Source organism: Aspergillus sclerotioniger (genome assembly GCF_003184525.1).
Source record: "Aspergillus sclerotioniger CBS 115572 chromosome Unknown BO94scaffold_13, whole genome shotgun sequence".
NCBI classification, from domain to species: domain Eukaryota; kingdom Fungi; phylum Ascomycota; class Eurotiomycetes; order Eurotiales; family Aspergillaceae; genus Aspergillus; species Aspergillus sclerotioniger.
In genome coordinates, this window is record NW_020291003.1 from 738230 (window position 1) to 758185 (window position 19956).

At 52.9% G+C, this 19956-nt stretch overlaps 6 protein-coding genes across 6 annotated transcripts; 4 read left to right on the plus strand and 2 right to left on the minus strand.

Annotated features, from left to right (window-relative positions):
* Positions 1–586: 586 nt before the first annotated feature.
* On the minus strand, positions 587–2529 carry BO94DRAFT_465124 (putative R3H domain protein; the record flags this gene model as incomplete). The annotated part of the gene is made up of 3 exons (XM_025608099.1): positions 587–1518; positions 1579–2122; positions 2188–2529. 3 exons carry the CDS (start codon positions 2527–2529, stop codon positions 587–589), a joined length of 1818 nt encoding a protein of 605 aa, XP_025467829.1.
* A 3142-nt stretch (positions 2530–5671) lies between these two features.
* On the plus strand, positions 5672–6639 carry BO94DRAFT_63410 (uncharacterized protein). Its single transcript, XM_025617560.1, has 2 exons — positions 5672–5822; positions 6095–6639. Exons 1-2 carry the CDS (start codon positions 5816–5818, stop codon positions 6544–6546), a joined length of 459 nt encoding a protein of 152 aa, XP_025467830.1. The 5' UTR covers positions 5672–5815; the 3' UTR covers positions 6547–6639.
* A 2004-nt stretch (positions 6640–8643) lies between these two features.
* Positions 8644–9953, minus strand: BO94DRAFT_535060 (uncharacterized protein). The gene has a single exon (XM_025611688.1). It carries the CDS (start codon positions 9858–9860, stop codon positions 8823–8825), a length of 1038 nt encoding a protein of 345 aa, XP_025467831.1. The 5' UTR covers positions 9861–9953; the 3' UTR covers positions 8644–8822.
* Positions 9954–10102: 149 nt separating this feature from the next.
* Positions 10103–12324, plus strand: BO94DRAFT_63427 (uncharacterized protein). Its single transcript, XM_025617561.1, has one exon. It carries the CDS (start codon positions 10346–10348, stop codon positions 12026–12028), a length of 1683 nt encoding a protein of 560 aa, XP_025467832.1. The 5' UTR covers positions 10103–10345; the 3' UTR covers positions 12029–12324.
* A 2322-nt stretch (positions 12325–14646) lies between these two features.
* Positions 14647–16361, plus strand: BO94DRAFT_535062 (putative aldo-keto reductase (AKR)). The gene is made up of 2 exons (XM_025611689.1): positions 14647–15214; positions 15279–16361. Exons 1-2 carry the CDS (start codon positions 14948–14950, stop codon positions 15960–15962), a joined length of 951 nt encoding a protein of 316 aa, XP_025467833.1. The 5' UTR covers positions 14647–14947; the 3' UTR covers positions 15963–16361.
* Positions 16362–17240: 879 nt separating this feature from the next.
* On the plus strand, positions 17241–19672 carry BO94DRAFT_585516 (heat shock factor family protein; the record flags this gene model as incomplete). The annotated part of the gene is made up of 2 exons (XM_025615695.1): positions 17241–17704; positions 17755–19672. 2 exons carry the CDS (start codon positions 17241–17243, stop codon positions 19670–19672), a joined length of 2382 nt encoding a protein of 793 aa, XP_025467834.1.
* Positions 19673–19956: the final 284 nt, after the last annotated feature.

Here is a 19956-nt window from a genome sequence, read left to right on the forward strand (position 1 = left end):
AAAAACAATTAGGGGAGAGAGAGTAGAGCACAATGAGATAAAAACATTAAATGATGCAAATCGCCCCATATACAAAGTCACAAACAGGTAGATCGAAAGAGATAGTAAAATGCAAATGCTGGTGAGTCATCTCTCTTGCCATGGTCACACACAGACATCCGGATTCCGTTGCAGGTCGTCCGTCGTAGTCGTCCAGGTGTTGATGATGGATTTTATTTTGCTTTCCGCCGACACAATTTGTAGAAGGTAAAAAATATAGGTAATAATGTTCCTGCATGCAAGGCGCCCGCGTCTCAAAAGTTCACAGCTTTCTTTTTGTGGTTTATTTTCCGCGAAACAAGGAGAAAACATAAAGAGTCCGTTCAAACAGCGTGCCTGCTGGGCTGCCCCAAAATAACGTCTAAACTTGGCTAGATCAGAGAAATATTCTTTTGGTTCTCTCGGTTGAGTGTCATCTCGTCATCCCTCATCGAATCGTAAGCCAATAATCGCAGAACAGGATCAGGCCTCGTGATATAAGAGTCGTATGCATCTTGCGGCAAAGCAATCTAACAAGTTTCGTCGTCTTCGTCTCCCATCAAAGTGTTTACTCCACAATAATCTCTACACCAGAACTGGTGCGTAATTCGTCGCTTCCGCGCGATTGGTGTCCGTTCGGGCGTCGAAATCCTGGACCTTTCTCGGGCATCGGGCCTCTCGGCTGCCTAATGGGCATGCGCTCCTGTGACTGACCGTCAAATCCAACTCCGATGGATCGGTTACTACCGATGGGACCAGCACTAGAGGGCTGACTTTCTGGCTGCTCCCAAGAGAACATACCCCGCAATCTCCTCGGGCTCGCATTCGGCCCGCCAATTCCAGTACCCAAAGAAAGGCTGCTGAGGCTGTTTACCAACAGGCTGTCGTCGCGCTGCATGCCGAGGGAGGAACCGGACGGGGCGGAAGTGAGCGTGGGGGTGTTGGACGCACCGCTGGTGGCGCCATCGTAATGCTGCAAGCGCGCGCCGTTAGACTGCAGCGCCGCGGGGAAGCTGGCAGAAGAGGGGACCGGCGACGGGGTGTAAGAGCGCAGGTCCGCGAACGACTTCGCGGCTCGGAGGTTCTGTGTGTTGCCAAAGTTGCCCGGGGAGTCCAAAACCCCGAGGAAGCCAGAGGGCTGGCCGCGCAAAGTGTTAAAATGAGTGGGTCCCTCGTTACGAGACTCACTGAAATCAATGGTTGCTGCGCGGTTGAGCCCACGACGTGCCGTCTCAGCTGGCTGCACTGCGGCAGGGATAGACGACAACGGTGGGCTGACATTAGTGCCAGGAGCGACCTTGAACACGTGCACCTGCCGTTGTTCACCAGATCCCCGAGACGCATGGCCCAGACCCATGTTGTGAGCAAGCGTGTGCACGGTGCGGCGCTGGACGGGGGAGAGGTTGGAAGGGAAGACCAGAGTGTCACGCGCGGTATCTTCCTTGAACAGGAGAAGCTGGGAGTAGTAAGAGAGTGTCGTGCTATCATTCAGGTCGACGTCTGAGTATGCACGGAAATGTCAGTAAAGAAGGGAGAGCGACAGGTCCATAGAACACTTACCCAATTTTTGGCCGCGCTGAGAGACGGGCGAGGGGGAGGTTGCGGGAAGGTGAGAGGTGAGAGACGACATGGAACTCTGGGTCTGGAGCTGCGAGGTCGCCATGGGGCGATGCTGCTCTTCCAGCTGGCCACGACGCTCGCGCTTCTCACGCTCAATGCGCTCGCGCTCCTGCAGCGGAAGCATCTTTTTGTATTCAACCCGCAATTTCCGACCCTGGAGCTCGAAATGGTTGAGAACCTCGATGACGGTCGCAGTTTCCTCCGCCGACGTAAAATTGGCAAACGCCAATCCACGAAAGACGCCGTTATCGAAATGATAGTTGAATGCATAGGGCAGGGGCAGGTTAAGCTCAGTCATGAGTTGCACCAGCTGCTCCTTTTTGACCGCGAAAGGAATATTCTTGATGACAATAGCGGTGGGAATCAACTCATCCTCCGCCTCGGAGGGACCAGAGGCTTCGGGGCGCATCGCGCTGCTTTGGAGAGGGCCGGGACCGAGGTTGGAGAAGGGACTCGGAATGCCTGGCTGCTGATCAAGCCAGGTCTACTCATCAGTTAGCGAACCCGATCCCGGTATATTCGTTCCACCAGTATCATTCGAATACATACCGTTGGCAAGCCGGCCCTGCCAGTGCGCGAAGTCGTCTTCAGGCTGGTCGAAGCCGACCGGATGCCTCCGAGGGCTTGCGCATTGGCAAAGCCATTGGGATTCCAAGTCTGGGACCCCGCAAGGTCGTAGGCGTAGGAGTTGTTGTGCAACGACGGGTTCAGGCGCTCCAGCCGACCAGTATCGTAACGAGCCATGTCGTCATACAGGTTGACCGGCATGGGGCCGTACGCGTCGAACTGGCGAGAGGGTTGACGATGCAGCGGCTGCTGGTGGCGCTGAGAGCCAGGGGAACGCGCGGACGAGTTGTCGTGATACATGTCCTGGGCTTGTTGATAGCTCATGGCGGCGAAAAGATTGCAAATTCCCTAGAAGCAACCAAACCGAGGAATGTGGGCACTGAGATCCACCACACAACAAACACCGTTCAATAAGATCGCAATAGGCTGGCGGAACTACTCAAACATAGGAGCGACCGAATAGGCGCTACAGACCAGGAGCAGGTAGATCTCGAACAACGGCTTGGTCGAAGGGTGGCCTGAGTCGTGCGAGATTCCCGAGATCGAGCAGAGAATAGTAGCAAAACGGGTCAACTTCCGGGGGAGTGACCGATCGTCTGTGACAACGGAGTGCGCGATGGAAGCGACGAAAACCGAAAAAAAAACAAGCTAAATCGCTCACAGTAGCTGAACTAATTGTCTCGTGACTGTAGGGTCATCAATGGCCGTCGTGTCCTCTAGCATCAAATGTTAGGAACTTTTTTTTCTGTCGCCTCGCAGACCCCTAGGGGCATCAGAAGTGGGAGGGAAGGAGAATTCAGGGAAAAAGAATATGGCGTCCGGGGAAAAAATATTGAGGGACAAGATAAACACAATAAAAATATGGAGGGGATTTCAGATAGAAGAAGAAAAGAGGGAGGGGAAGGAAAAAGGGTAAAAAAAGGAGCTGCCACTATCTGGGACGGATAAGCAGTGCCCAAGGCTTTTGACGGCCGAACACGAGAGGAAGGATGGGTGAGGGGAGAAAAAGAGAACGAGCAAGTAGCAGAAGGTGGTCCAGGAGGAGAAGCAGAGGGATGCTGCTTGCTGCTGCTGCTGCTGCTGCTCTGCTGGGGGGGAAGGGAAAGGGAATTGGAAAGCACGCACGCCAAACGGCACGCAGAAAAGCCGGAATCACCGCGACCGCTTAGTCGGGTCTGGTCTGGTCTGGTCTGGCTTGGTCGCCCTTCCGTGAATCCACCACCCCAAAGTGAAAAACGGTTGATGAATGGCTGGATGCACTGCCTGCACGGCACTGGATAGATCGTGTGGGAAAATATGATGGAGAGAGACAATGAGATAGGCTGGCCCCCCAGTCAGGAACACCCGGTCAGACCGTCTGACTCCAACAATAGTGAAACTGTCAGAGGATGAAGGGTAAGGTAGATATGCCAGGAATGTTAAATAAGGGCCACAGTACCCGCGATGAATGATGAATGATGAATGGGCAGTAGGGGGATGATCAATAAGGTGGTCAAGGTAGCAAGTAAGTGTAGGCAGGTAGGCAAGCGATGAAGGGGGGGGGAGCAAAAACCACAAGACGAATGGGATGAAGGGATTCCCGTAATCCAGTCAGATGGGGGACGGGACGGCGGACGGGGAAGATCGAAGGTACCCAGTAGGAAGCACCTCGCTAGTGGCTCTTACTTTTTCCTTTTTTCCTTTTAGTTTTTTTTGGTGGTGCCTTTTTCTTTTATTTTGCGCTTTTTAATTTGTGCTGGAGTTTTTTTTGCCCTTTTCTTGTGATCGTGGTGTTGCTTTTTTGTTTGGGTCGGATCGGTGTTTTGGTTGGAGAAAGCCTGCAACTCTGATATCACCGGCTGATGAAGTCACTGGGATACGGCCGTCTCTGATCGGGGATGCCTGCTCTTCGTTTCCAACCTTACTTTTCTGGAGCTGTCTCTGTCCGTTGCGCGTGTTCTTGCTCAGCTCGTCAAGTGGCGGAGGCAAAAAAGAAAAAAAAACGAGCCCGGGTAGCGTTGGGAAGTGGGAACAAATTATGATGGAGAATCTGAAGCTTTGCCCAAAAGGGGAGACCGTCCCTGATTGGTCGAAATGCAGGCAGGTCGAATGAGTCGAAGCAGGAAGATCAGATTCAGAGGGTGAATGATGGTGGCATGAAAATGCAGACGAGAGAAGAAGTAAAAAAGAATAATATAATGTTCAAGGTAGAAAAAAGCAATGCTAAAATATTTGATCCAACCAAGTAAAATAGGAAGGAGGGTCGCAGGATGATCAGGTCGGTGGTAGCTAAACAAAGTGCAGAACTCACTTCACTGTCTTGTATATGGAGTGACGGTGGACGTGGACAATATGACTCTGGATAGGTACCTGGTACTTGCCAAGTACTTAAGTACCTCTACTGACAGCAGAGTTGCTCCTCCGTACGTTTTAAGTATCAGGAGAAGAAACGGGGTACTGTGTACCTTTGGTACCTCCGTAGTCTTGCACCGCCCATCCGGTACCTTCCTCGAGCACTAATTTACCATCTATCATTTCCCTTCCTCCTACTAGTACTTAGTATTACAGTGTATTTTCCTCGTTCCCCGTTCTCCTCCTTTGCCCCTGGACCCTCTGGTGAAGTACGGAGAGGGCCAGCCAGGAAATTGACTCAGGACATTCCCCCGAGGCTGTCTCTTTCTCCTATCACACGCGGTTATTCCACCACATTATCAGCATGATCACTGGGGGAACCTGCAACCTCTTTGTTCAATCCCTCCGGTCATCCTACCACCTACCCCCCCAGGTCCGTTGATCCATTATTAAACCATCTCTCCTGTGGTGGTTGTTCGCTCCGCGTCATCGGTTCCCCCTACTCCGTCCTTGGCCAAGCCATATAACGGACGGTATGGTCCGTTCCCCTGTCGCGGTGTTTCAGACTCTCGTCAACGTGTCTCTCCGACCCTGAGGAAAGACGACCGGAGTACGGAGTAGTACTCAGGACACCACCCCCCGCCTCGATTTTTCCCCCTCTTTCCACTTCCGGCAGCACGGGCTACCTACCTTGACTTGCTCAGGAGCGGATTAGGTGGGTTAGATTGGACGGAGGTCTGTCATCACGCATGACGCGCCGGTTCGAAGATCGCATCCTCTTTTTTTCGTTGTCGGATGTTTTCCGGACAATCGCAGGCCATCTGCTGCCTCTTGGCTCCTCTTCTAATCAAGAAACTAGTCCTGGACTCGACTGTGCTCGGTGGTCCCGAAAGGTTCCTGACTGATGGTTCACATCCGGGAAAGCTGCAAGCCTCCAACGCGTCCCTACTCCCTAGGGCCAGACTACGGTGGGTTCGGGATCCGCCATGAGTGGGTAACGGATGCCCTATAGCTTCATCACCTCTCCGAATAGGGGAAGCTCCTGTCCACACGAGCTCTTGCAGCTTTCCCGGGCCTCCGTTGGCCGATGCGGTTTCATGCCACCGTGATGATTCTTATTGAAAACGGCGAGAGCAACAGTAGCCGTGATCCGGTCAAACACAACCGTGCCACCCCAATCTGATGGCCCTTTGACCTTCCATGGGAAAAATAATTACCACTGCCGACCCTACGCAGCCCGGGAGATCCTACCTGTCACTCGGGATTTAGCAGGCCCCTGATGAGCGGTTAGCGGTGTTCCCGTCTTGCTTCTCCCCTTCCCTGCAGCCGTCATTTCGAGGCAGGCACGGAGAAGCGCTATCGCTGTTAAAATTATCCCGTGCTATAATTATCATCTGAACATGACATTTCCCATCATTTCCCCTCCATCTACTTGACACGCAAGTCTTGAGAGCTGCCCGTTCCATGGTTCTCCGATATACGGCTAAGGGCCAGGACTTCCTAGTCGTCGTGCCTATCCATTCTGGGAAGGGTCTGTACTGACCATACGAGATTTCAGTAACCTTCGTCTCCCCTTTTTTCTGGGCATCGAGGCCGGACCCCATGACCCATCATCTTCCACGAATAATCGGAACTGCTCTCGCCACGATAGTAGGACCAAAACGGCGAGGTCACCATGGGGATCCGCAGGTCCCCGGTGTCTGGCTCACCACTACTACGGGGGATGGGCCCAATATTGGCGGTTTGGAATTAACACCCAAGCTAGAACCCGCTAGAGTGTCACCAGAACCTGTTGACTGGAGACGTCAGATTACCATGCGCTCTTGTCGAGCAAGCGCCCGAGATTGGATGTTGGGCGCCCGATATTGCTCTGGCGTGGCCCGCAGCATCTGGCGCCTCCCACGCCGTCTCCCTACCAAGCAGCCGGCCGGTAGCCGTAGCGGTAGGCCATCGGAGGATCGAGATGAGGAGGGATTCCAGCCCGTATTCGGTTTCGGTACTTGTACCTGAGGGGGTCCCTAAGGGTAATTTATGAGGGCGACTGGGCCAGTCCCGTCGCATAGCCTGCCGGGGAGTTCTGGGGGCGATCCCGGCGCGAGCTAAACTCCCAAGCGCTTCTATAGAACATTCTTAGTCGGTTCCCAGTCCACCCAGGACGATTCCATGCTCCTTCCAGGCAAATTGAACTGGAGTCCGCTAGGCTCCCAAAGCCGGTCTAATTCCCAGTCGATCCTGCTGATTGGAAGCTTCGATTGTAAATAACCGTAATAATGGTGCGATTCGCCCGTGGCCAGCACCGATAGGGGGTTGCCAGCTCGACCGCTTTACGTGATCCTCCAAGAAGGCCGGGCAGATGGAGGGGCCAGCTAAGTACTTACAGTACGTACATGCTGCCAGTACAGAGTACACTGCAGGCAGTGCAGAAAATGGGAGCGAGCAAGCGAGAGATCCGCTTCTGGAGTGTCGGGGCGACTGTGCTTCTGACAAATCCGATCCCCAGTCCTCCTGGGTGGGTTGGCCCGGAAAGCCTCCTCGACTACCCATCACCACAGTACGGAGTAGGTAGATACTGCCTAGGTAGGCTACACTTACGAGAGGCGGTTTGGATCATCCATGACTATCTAATAGTATTCTATAGCCAGTGGCTTTCGGCCACTCAGGACAGATCACGATGCTTATAATTAGCACCTGGGACGCCGTCGCACTACGAGAGGAATACCTCACCACCACCTAATCAATAGTCAGGACCCAAAGGTATCTGCCCAAGTTAGAGGAGCCCCCAGGGCATCACATCATCAGTCTGTGGCAATGGTGTAAACAACGAATAAAGAGAAAGAAAAAAAAGGAAGGCTAAATATAAATACCTCAGATATCGTTTCCAGCGCCTTTACTTCGCCGTAGGAAGCGATGATCATCAGCATGGCTCCTCTTCCTGCCCAGTCACGACCTATTCGGTGACTGACTGACGGACAGACTGCAGGTCCATTCATCCGAGACATTTGCCCTTTTCAGCAGGCAAGTCAGATCACTATCCATTTTTTGCAGGCCGAGCACAGTAGGCGATGCAATATTTTTGTATGCTCTGCAGCGGCGAGACCTGTCCATGCGCACATAAAAGAGTGGGAGTGGACAATGGGGTGAATGTCAGCGCTGCTGTCCCCAATCATATTTTCTTTTTCCTTTCCTGCGCCCTGGATCTCCGCGACATTGCTTTTTGGCCCTGGGGCGCGTTTTAAGTAGTTGATTTATTCATCCTGGAGCCAGCCTAATGCAATGCAGCGCAGCCGCCATGTAAGCCACCTGATCCATCCACCAGGTGTTGTTGCCACAGAAATCGAGTCCGGAAAATGAAACAGTCACATCGACTAGTAGGCGGGACTTAACAAACATCCTGAGTTTTGTTTTATCTACGGAGTAGGCGAAAGCTATAAACCTTAGGTAGGTTTCAGTTTCAAACTGCAGCTCAAAGATGGGTCGGACACACACACACACACACAGAGCAGAGAGATAAGTAGAACAATAATCATACTAATAACAAACCTACCCTTCTACAGTATAGTCTATCTATCTACCCACCCTTCCAAATTTCCTAAATCGCCCTCCCCTTGGCTTGTGCACTCGAAATCATGCAAGGGTTGGCCCCGAATATCAGAATTCCCTGTGTCCGGGTTGCAGATTCTTTGCATGTTGCAGATAACTAGATAACCAGTGGGTGTTTTTTAATTCGATGGAATTATCATTCATGTCTAGGCAGGAATTTCTTTTTCTTCGGACCAACCAGGCTTGACTGAATGAATGGGTCACCTCGCTTGTCTTATTGGTTTATGCTTGGTGCCTTGTGCTGAGGATAACTGGAGGGGCGGCCTGTGTTGTGCGTGGGTGGCTTTTGACACGACAGTTCGTGGCATTTGGGTCGGGGCTGTCGGTCAACGGCGGGCGTTGCTGGTGGTGTGTGGCCTTTGGGGAGGACGCGTGCGCGTTGTTGCGTTTCTGGGCTAGGCTGGTTTGGGTTTAGATCGGATTTGTGGGTAGTTGTGGCTCTGGCATTCGGATCGTTGCTCTTCCTTGTATGAAGTCAAGTGGAACTGAGACATCTTATCCATTGCTTTCATAATGACATAACTCGTTTATTTTGCGCTTGAACACAGATAATCAATCTGACTAACAAAGAGCAATACATGTTTATCCCGCATAACTCATATCATAAGCCATAAGTCATAACAAACGCTGGATGGTGACCTTGCTAACCTCACATATATATATCGAACACCAACACCAACACCAAACTACACCTCTGATTCCGTAAATTGCTGCGTGAGCTTTCTATCCCAGCCTTTAAAGGCACCATGTCCTCTCTGGACACAATCGCGATACCTCACCCACCAAGCCGTGTTAGACTCATGCGGGAACAAATTCCACAACACCATCGACTGTTCTTCCTTCTCGGAGAGCTCTAGTCGAGCATATGTGGCAGCACGGAACTGTTCCTCCAGGTCGTCGTGTCGACTGACGGCGATGTTCTCGCCGATTAGGTGTTCGTCCTCTCCAATGCGGTGGACCACAATGACTGTTGACACCAGGAGCACAGCCACAGTCACTATCTGATTGAACAGGGTGGTCATACCCAGAGAGATAACATGACATCCAAAGCCAACCCACCCAATGGCCCTCATCAACTTGTATAGTCGAGGATGGCCGGGTCGGGGATTCGTCAATAGAGTGTTGGTGAGAACACCCCGCGGGGTGTAGATTGTCACCACCGTCCCCGTCGGGAGCGTCCAGAAGGTCTTCACTGCCTCGCTGGAGGTATCATATGCCTGCAATGCGGAGCGGCTGATGGCCGTGCGATTCTGATGCACAATGACCTTTCGCACAATGATGGAGATGAGCATGCTCATTGAGTTCACGAATCCCCACCAGTCGCCCATGATGACGGGAAAGATTATGACTGGCGCCATGCTCAGAATTCCGATGAAAAGACCGATCGCATCCCGTTTGACCAAATTTGATTTTGGCTGGACGACAAGGCGGAGGGTGGTAGAGCACGTCGTGAAGTCCTGGCATAGAAGCCATCGAGAAAACCAACCAGTCACATCAGTGGCCATGATGCCGTCGGTGATGTTGTATGCCACAAACCCTGGGATAGGTTTGGTCATCTCGTTGTTTGCGATGATGAACGCTCCGAGGACCGGAAGGTATTCAGTGAAGCGGCTATACACTAAGCGACCGACTGTGAGATTGATGTCATCGGCCCCTAGCATTGTGACCAGGCCCAGTGCATCGATCTGGAAGGGGGCCCAGTGTCGAAGGGCGGAAAGCATCATGCTTGTATGGGTATCTTAGAAGAATGAACGAGGAGTCTGAAGTTGGGGGTTGAGCAAGAATATTCCTTCTTGGGTCTGGGGGCACATCGCTTTTTAAGACCCTTGGAAACCTCTATACTGCCAACCAAAAGGCATATACACCGGCGTTGCGCCAGGATTAGGCGCCACATCGATCGGTGCAAATGGGTGTGTGCCCCAGCTCAGCCTTACCCCTCCGTCAGCCTCGTGGACCCAGCCAGCGTATCACCGCTTCTCCATGAACATCAGCCGCAAGAGCTGGCATTGTCGATCGTGATCAAAGTCCTCGCCGTCGACCTTTTCGAAGCTTATATGACGAAGGTATTGGTGGGATGGGTTATTTACCTACCGCCGCCCGATGACCAACAGATGGCAACTTTGCCTCTCATTTATCTCACAGAAACAGCCTTGCAAGTCTCCTTAGGCGCCACCGCTACGCCCAGAAGCATCAGCCACAAGTACTTACGATGGACCACCTCATCTTACCAAAGGATTCGACTGGGCTGCGATTCGAAATTCCCGTGCTCAGTACTGAAAACTATGATGGGGGTGACTTTCTAACGTACCCTAACCGCCAGGGATGGGGCCCTCGGAGAGTATCTGAGTGGCAGACGGTTTTTGAGAAACCATCTGTTGAATTCAAGGCTTTCCTTCAAAGATGGCTCTACTTTGGGCTTGTCCATGTGCGTTTCGGTCCCATCGATGTGAAATCGACATTTGCGTCCGAGAAAAGAGATGAATACGGTCGTCCAATACTTACAACAAAGCTGTTACCAAAAATTGCTTTGCACAGTATAAAGTCCTCACGCCGAGCTAACTCATTTCATGGAGCTGTAGCGGTGCGAATCGCTGATACGATCTCAGTGCGTCTCACGGGCACGTGGGTTGTTAAAAGGGATAACCCACAGCAGTTAGAAGATGTGGAGAGCCTGATGCAATTCATTACCTCAGAAGGACCTGCTGATCCCAGAGACCCATTTGACTCCCTTGCAACGACGTTACTATACGACTTTTCCAACGTCAGTTCACAATGGACGCCTTCCGGCCCCAGTAATATTTCCAATGGCGGGCTACCACCTCGGGTGGCCCCCATGAGCCCTGACATATGGACGATTTTGCGACAACGTGGCTGGTGCCCTTCTGCTATTTTGCCAATGGCCAAGCACCTCACAAGCTCTGCTCTGGTTTTTGTTGCAAATATGACATCTCCAAATGCAGGGCGACAGCATCGAATGATAAATATCACTGGAAGCGGAGGGAGTCCCTTACCCAAGGATGAACTATGTAATGAGCTCAGCTGTCCGCATCTCAAGCTCTCAGATGACACCTACAAGACAAGGCATTTAGATGGCTGTCTCGGATGCGAAGACATTGTGGCAGATCCGACGGCCATTTTCCGACGCAGAAAATTCCCGCTCATCATGGCGATTGATGCGGACAACGAAGATACCGGAGTTACCCTTGTGGAGATGGAAAGTAATGTCTCATATATTGCTATATCCCATGTCTGGTCGGATGGATTGGGGAATGTGCAGCGAAATGCACTTCCACGATGCCAGTTGCTTCGCTTGAGTGACATGGTTCGCAATCTTCCAGGGGAAGCCGCGAATACCACACTATTCTGGCTTGACACTTTGTGCATGCCGCCTGATGCAGCAGATCAAAAGGAGGAACAGTATACGGCTCTTCAGCTGATGCGACAGGTTTATGAGGACGCGAGTGCAGTTCTGGTATTGGATTCCTGGCTTATGTCCATATCATGTTATCAAATCGACGATGCCGAGCTGATGATGAGTATCTTCACTGCCACTTGGAACCGTCGATTGTGGACTTATCAAGAGGGTGCGCTGGCCCGGATGTTGTTGTTTCGTTTTCAGGATGGCACCTGTGACCTTGACTCCATGTTCAAACGCTATGAGAACGCTTTGGATATCACTGCTAGCACTACCCTGTGGACCTGTTTCGATGTCAAGTACAGAGGCCTTAAGAGGGTTCCGAGCTATCTCGAATCGGAAGGATGCTCTTGCCGCAGTAATGGCTGCTATGACTTTTCGAAGTACAAGCCAAGCTGCGGACGAAGCGCTTTGCCTGGCAGCACTTCTCAATCTCGACTTACGGCCCATACTAGCAGTGAACGAGGCGTCCTCTAGGATGGAGCTGTTCTGGGCAATGCTGGATGCGATTCCGATTACTATACTGTTGAAATACGGGGACAAGCTCGATAAACCGGGACTAAGATGGGCCCCACGGACTCTGCTTCTTTCACCTTCCAACGTGCACCCAGTAACTGGCGAATATATTGAGTTTTCTGTCCTCGATAATCTATTTACTGTGCCTATGGCCAAGCTGACACCCCGCGGCTTGCGCGTCCAACTGCATGGACTTGCTTTCTCTGTGTCAAATGCCACGATTGGAGCGGACATTGTTGTCAAAAGCAATACAGGGAAACACCACCGTGTCAGACATCAGTATTGCCAGTTCCTAAGCGAGAAGGATGGCGGAGATCCTGGCAAACCTATTACCATAAATCCCAAGCAGGCTTTCGGGGCCCAAAGAGCCGCCTTTGTCTCATGGTCGTCAAGTGAGCAGTTGACAAGAGACCCAGGGGTCTTGGTGGCCATTATCGAGGAGGATGAGGGGGTGATTTACGCCAGAAACATGGGCGTTGCCAGTTGCACAGAGGAGACAGACACATCCATAATCAATTACCTGAGAAACATCGATCAGGGGGAAATACTTTTCTATGGTGAAACTGACTTTCTTAAAGCTACTTGTGGTGAACCAAAGGATAGTCAGCAGGTGTGGTGCATTGACTGATGGGCCAGATTGCTCCGACTACAGTCTAGGTATAAGTTTTCAGAGTAAATCTATAGAACCTTGTTGTTTGTGTTCAGTGGCGGTTTCCAAGTTCTATGTATGTTTGCTATCTGTCCATGAACAGATGAACAGATAAAGATCTGTTTTTTATACGCCGCCCATGTCAAAGACAATCCCTTACTTGTATGTAAGTAGAACTGTTTTTATAGAAACAGAGAGCCATACCTCATAACCAAACATATCACAACCATATCCCCATCATTAACGAACGAATAGTATCTATAAAACCACCCCTCACCCCACCTCCCAGAAACCCCGGCTATACCAAACCCACCAGTCCCAAACCACTACCCCTGTACCCTCACCAACCCACAAACAATACAATCCCCTCTACACCAACCCCACAACCCCCATCCCCACCCCCACCGAAACCACCAATGAAACCAACCCAACCCCAGACCCTCCCATCCCAGCAGCCACATTCCCAGTCGCCTGCGCACCACCCCCACCCCCACTCCCACTAGAAGTAGAAGTAGAAGTAGAAGTAGAAGTCGCCCCCGCACTCGATCTATTCTCCGCCGCCCCCGAAGGACTAGCCGTGGTGGTCGCACTCGCCGTATTATTCTCTGCATTTAGGATTGATGTTGCGGCCGCGACGTTCCAGGTTGTGGTTGATAGGGAGCAGGAGGTTAGGATTGTGTAGGCTTCTATTCCCACCGTGACATGAATATGTTAGTGGGTTGGATTTTGGATGGGTATGTACGCACCATTATCATGAACATCACCATCACCATCCTGGCTTCGGTTATTGGCGATACAGGCTTCGCAGAGCGGAAGGAGAGTCGGTGCTTCGGCCCATTTGCAGATACAGGAGAGTTCCTGGGAGGAGGAAGATAGGTGGTGGAATTGGTGGTAGCAGCTTTCGGTTATGCTGACTGCTTCGCCGCAGACGGCCCAGCAGGGGGTGGGGATGTCGGATGGGGTGAGTTCAAGGTTGGAGGTGGAGGTGGAGGCGGAGGTGGGGTGGAGGAGGGTGGTTATGGTGGTGATGGTGAGGAGGGTGAGGGGGATGGGGAAGTGCATTGTGATTGGTGTTGAGGACCAAGAAGTAGAGAAGTTAGTGGTTGTGTTTGGTTTGGTTTTTTGTGTGATGGGATGGGATGGATGGGATGGATGGGGTTATGTTCTTATTTATATCTTGTTCTCGGTGGTACTGCTCTATATTTGCTTGCTGGATTGAGAAGAAAGAAAGTAGATATTAGGCAAGGATGCAGGTGTATATTCGGACGAAATTTCCCAAACTAGAAGGGGAGGTTGCATACTGATGTCTCGATATCGAGTCTGTCTATCCTAGAGAAAGATTGACTGCTTGGAGAATGTTGTCGACAAACAGACTCTAGCCTGCAAGTCGAATGACAAGCTGCGAAAGACCCTGATCAACTCCAAAAGGCACCAATCTGAAGGATGGGAAAGAAGCTGCCTGGACTTGAATGCTGTGAATGTTGAATGAAAGACGTCCCAGCAAGAGGGGGTTGTATAGATTAGTATCTGCTCACCGCCACGGTGGGGGACCCGTGGTCCGCTGGGGATTTGGGTACCTGGCTGTGGGTCGCATCTGGACTCCAGGACTTGATTAGATTCAAGGGAACCGGTTGCATGTTGTGTCGGATGATTGTTCGTCGGGCTGGTTGGTGATGCGCAGTCCGGGGATAAGGTTATGATGTCATCTGTGACACTTGCATATGTGGCTTTTCTGAATTGAGGAACAGGATGAGATGAACTTACTCCGTTGCAATGGCTATCAGGTGGTGCTACACTGCATGGGGTGGTGCAGTTTTGAAGAGTATCAGGCACTACTCCACCTCGGCAGATTCTCCGACGGCTGCATTGCACAGCCTCCCCGCTATATATAGTAGTAGTTCTGACACAGGTTATCCAAACTACACTGCATCTGCCAGTTAACAGTTCGAGAACGATGCTGCCTGTACTTTGGAATAAGTCTGCCACCAACTCTGCAGGTCACTACCATCGCCATACTATCGAAACTAGAAGCCATAATACCTGCTGGAAATGTTAGGTCATGGTGAGGTCAGGTGCCCGCGCCCTTGGATCGGTCGGAAGCATCCGCTGCGTTCCATCTCCGAGCAGACATCGCAGACATCGCAGACATCACAGACATCACAGACATCACTAGCATCTCGGGAATCGATCTGCCACCCTCCAATTCGTTGAGATTGAATCCCCGCTTCATCATGGCCCGCGCTGCAATGAGCAAACTGTCCTGGGAGAGTCATGTTCTTCGTCCCGTGCAGAACGCGCCCCCCGCCATCATCCCCACACTCATCTACGGCACGGCTTGGAAGAAAGATCAGTCCGCCGATTTGGTGCATCAGGCTCTCGGCGCTGGCTTCCGCGCCGTTGACACCGCAGCCCAACCCAAGCACTACCGGGAAGACTTGGTCGGAGGAGGCATACGCAGGGCCCTCCAGGACGGTTACGTCCGACGCGAAGATCTCCATGTAGGCGGATCTAATATTAGAAAGCCATGCATACTCGTGTCTGCCTGATGCTAACGCATGCCAGGTCCAAACCAAATTTACGTCCGTCAATGGCCAGAGCCCGGATGATATGCCATATGACCCCAAGGCCTCGGTGACCGAGCAGGTCCATGCATCCATCAGGTCATCGCTGCATAATCTCCGGCCGTCCGATACGCCTGACAGTACAAATGATGCATATATCGACATGCTCATTCTGCATTCCCCGCTACCGACGATGTCCCAGACGCTGGAGGCCTGGTCGACTTTTGAGACGTATGTGCCCCATCAGATCCGCAACTTGGGAATATCCAACACCAGTCTGTCCATCCTCGAGGAGCTATTCTCCCATGCAACAGTGAAGCCCGCCGTGGTGCAGAACCGATTCTATGCCGACACAGAATACGATGTGCCCTTGCGGGCTTTCTGCCGGGAGAATCAGATCATCTACCAAAGCTTCTGGACGCTGTCGGCCAACCCCGAATTGGTGCGCTCAAATGTCGTTCAGCTTCTCGCTCATGAAGCAGACATCTCGCCGGCCGCAGCTTTATACTGTCTTGTTCTAGGCTTAGGATATACCACAGTGCTGGACGGCACGACCAAGCGGCCTCATATGGAGGCGGACCTGGCTGCGCTGCAGAAGATTGAACAATTTACGGAGGACCAGCCAGAACTATGGCAGAGGATCCTGGGACGATTCCAGCAATTGACTGGAGACCATGAGGCGTGATTTGCGATCCTGCCTTTCCAACAGGTTGGATGTTTTCTCTCTCAGTCACCTTGTACAGCAGTGCCTGGCTTGGTCCAGTACATGGTTCCGGTGAATGTAAAAATTTGAAGCAGCAGAAATCGATAGAAGCACCTTGAAGCCTCTGGAAGTGAAACAAACTCTGGATCAACACAGTTGAAGACGGATCAAATCGAGGCCGCAAAGATTGATGGGCGGTGATTGGACAATGGGATAGTGGGGAGCTTTCCGTGCCAAAAATTAATTAGTAGGATGTAGACTCCGCCGGCGGACTTAATTGTAGCGGTCAACGGCGGGGGTTTCGGTGCATTGGCTGTTTCGTTCACTGTAAGCAAGCGAGTGAGTTTGCACCCAACGTGAATCGAGGCTTTATTCCTTGAGGCCTTGGACGTACAACTGCTGCCAAGTACGGAGTAAATATTGAGGAGAAAGCGCAGCACGTGCCACCAGCTGAGTCAGCGCATTGGCCAATCAGAAGAGGGCGCCGTTGCCTGAGCTCATCACCGCCCGCCAAGCATCTCGAGCCCCCGAGTTTGCTGGCGGCGACCAGACGGCGTTTTCTGTCCTTATCCACCAAGCGCGTGCCGTCCTGATCTAGGCCAGTCCCCATCGGCCCATCCCGTTCCTGTCGCCGTGATTAATTCTCTTCTTCAACCTCCGTGGTGGAACGCTTTGTCTCGCGTTCTGTGCCCTGCCTTTGTTGCGCCCGCCCGGCTGATCTAAAACCCACCATCCGCCCAGCCTTTCTGTATAGGCTGTCGCCTTGGATTGTCAGCCTCAATTTCGGCGACCCTCTATCTCAAGGACTGCACTTGACTCCAACACACCCTCTGGGATCGGTATAAATTTGTCGTGCCCGCTGGTTGCCTCGCCCGCCTCGCGTTTGAATTCCTACTACAACGTCTAGCGTCTGCGGCGGCGCCCGTCGCGTCTCCGCCAGTGACACTGCGCTCTATCCATCCACCCGTCTGTCCGCGCGAGTGTTGCTTGTTCCCACCGTGATCCTACCCTCGAATTCTGGACGACCCCGACGTTGATGACGAGTTTCCCTGCCATTTCCCGGATAGCCCGTGCCAACTAAGGCTCCCGCTCACCCCGCCATTGCCCGACCGGCCAACTGCTGCCTCTCATCCCTCACCCAGTATCCGAACTTTTGTCTTTCCTCCATCCTAGGCCACCCCGCTAGACCTTAGAGCTCGCCGAGTCAGGCGCTCCTAGAACGCTTCAGCTCTTGACCGACCGTAGGACCTGTCGCCTGTGATGAGTCCTCAAGGAATCACCCGCAAGAGACCGGCGCCTGGCACATCCCCCATCGTCCATCCGCAACTGGGGCCGCTCTCGAACTACCCTCAGAATCCGGGCAATCAGTTGTCCAACGACCAGTTTCTGCAATGGGGCCAGAATTCTTCCTCCAACGTGTCCAGCCCCTCCTTCGCTGATACCAACCCTTACAGTGCCGCGGCTTACACCTCCAGCCCGGATGTCCCTGCTTCCACAGTCACTGCCCCCGGGCAGCTCGCGCGTCGACAGACCCCAACTCAACTGGTGAACCGCGGTCGCGGATATGAACAGACCCCGTCGTTTTCCGACCACGGTAGTGGAAATGGGGAGTCCGGGGGGTGGGGGGAGAGTCTAGAGGACCTCTACAAGCGCGCAATTGTTGCGAAGAGAGAGGCGCAGGCCAAACGGAAACAGATCCCTCCATTTGTACAAAAGCTGAGCAGGTAAGTTCACCGACGGCGCGTGTGACGGATGATGACTGACTGCAGTTTAGCTTTCTAGATGAGTCGAAGAACACCGAGCTGATCCGATGGTCCGATGATGGAAATTCCTTCATCGTCATGGATGAAGACGAATTTGCAAAGACGCTCATCCCGGAGCTGTTCAAACACAACAACTATGCTTCTTTTGTACGCCAGCTGAACATGTACGGCTTTCATAAGAAGGTCGGACTCTCGGACAACTCGATGCGTGCCAGCGAGCGCAAGAACAAGAGCCCAAGTGAATACGCCAATCCCTACTTCAAACGCGGCCATCCTGACTTGCTGTGGCTGATCCAAAAGCCCAAGAACACGGCCGGGCAGGGTAGCAAGTCTGGGAAGGGTAATGTGCGCGTGAAGACTGAGGATGTGGATGACCAGGACAACGATGATTACGGCGATGATGGCGTGCCATCGCGAGATGACCGTGCGCGCAACCGCCAGTTGTCCCTGATCACAGGAAGCGTGATGCCCAAGGATCAACTAGCAGGCGTGTATCGCGAGTTGCAAGCCATTCGCCAGCAACAGCAGATCATCTCCAACACCATCAGCAAGCTACGACGAGAACACGAGCAACTCTATGCGCAGGCCGCCAATTTCCAGGAGCAGCACACGCGGCATGAGAACTCCATCAATGCGATCCTCACCTTCTTGGCGACTGTCTACAATCGCAGCCTACAGGGACAGGAGGGACCGCAAAACCTGGCCAACTCGTTCGCTGGCGCCATCTCCCAGGACCAAGGAAACGTGGTCGACATGGATGACTACACGCTGAGCGCCTTGGGTGCGTCCAACCTGAATAGCCCTGGGGGACAACGGTCGATAAAGAAACAGCCGCTGTTACTGAAAGCCCCTCCAGGGCCGGACCGGCAGAGTCGCGCGACGACATTGTCACCGGCAGCCACTGCGTATGACCGCTCGCAATCGCGTGGCCATGGTAGGCAACCGAGTGTGACGCAGCCGGGCCATGTGGAGGAAGTGTTCGACACCAGCCCGCGACAGAAGGAAGCGGCGCCGGCGAACCAACAGTATCCCCAGCGCGACATCATGTCGGTGATTCAGAACACCAATGCTCGCAACGGGATGCCCACCACCTTTGCCGACTTCCCCAATGTACTGTCCTCGCTTGAGACGTCGGGCGGGAATTCGCCGCTCACGCCCAACCAGCGTGCCGATATGCTCCGGCTGATGGCCAACGAAAGCAACCATGGCGGTGCCAACACGCCTGTGTCTCAGAACAGCGCCCTGATGACGCCCACGCCGCCGCCGATGCCTCACAACTACTCGGGGCGGCTGGCCAACACGCGCGCGGAGATCGACAACCTGGTGAAGATGCAAGCCGAGCAAGACCGTTCCGTACAAAATCTAACCAACCTGCTGCAACCATTGAGCCCAACGGGCAACATCCCTGGCATTAGCGCTGATGGCAGCGTCCCCCCTCCCCCACTAGACCTTGATCAGATCTTCAATAACGACTATTTCACGGACATTGGTGACCTCGAGAATAATAAAGCTAGCTTAGATTTTGGCGACTCGTCCAACTCGGTGCCCGTCACGACCTCGGCCGACCCGACAGTCACGACGGGTGCCGAGGATGGCGTCATCAAGGATGCCAACGAGCTATTTGACTTTGACCATATTCCCGCCGACGGCGATCTCTTTGGCCAAACCAACACACAACCGTCGAACACGGGCTTCTACGGCGCCTTCGACGGGACTGGCTACGGGGGCAACGCGATCGGCTCTGGAGTCGGCGCGGATGCGCCGCTGCCCATCGGCCACGACTCCAGTCGAATCGAGGCCCTCCCGGACAGCGAGTCCACCAGCCCGGCCAACACGGTGGACGACGCTCTGCAGTATGGCGGGGCCGAAGCTAACGATTCCCAGGGCGGCAAGGGCAACGGCGGCGTGAAGCGGCGCAAGAAGGCGTGAATCTTGACAGCTCACGGCTATACTACATACTAACGGGGCGGGGCGGCCGCGGAGGGCAATATAATCAGCCCACGTGGGATTTACGAATACGAATAAAAGCATAAATTTCGTCTTATCTGTGCCTTGCCTTTGCCTTTTCATGGGCTGTTACCTAGCTCGTCGGCTCATCAGGTACATGGGAGGTGCATTAGTTGTCCCAACACCTCCCTTTCCTTTCAAAAACGACCCTCTGATTTGAGTTATCTGATCGATTTACCTACCATGACTGACTTGCCCCCCCCAAA

Coding starts and splice junctions, on each gene's coding strand:
- BO94DRAFT_63427 (XM_025617561.1), top strand. CDS start 10,346: ATGGACCACCTCATCTTACCAAAGGATTCGACTGGGCTGCGATTCGAA.
- BO94DRAFT_535060 (XM_025611688.1), bottom strand. CDS start 9,860: ATGATGCTTTCCGCCCTTCGACACTGGGCCCCCTTCCAGATCGATGCA.
- BO94DRAFT_535062 (XM_025611689.1), top strand. CDS start 14,948: ATGGCCCGCGCTGCAATGAGCAAACTGTCCTGGGAGAGTCATGTTCTT. Junction 15,215..15,278: donor TCCGACGCGAAGATCTCCAT/GTAGGCGGATCT, acceptor AACGCATGCCAG/GTCCAAACCAAATTTACGTC.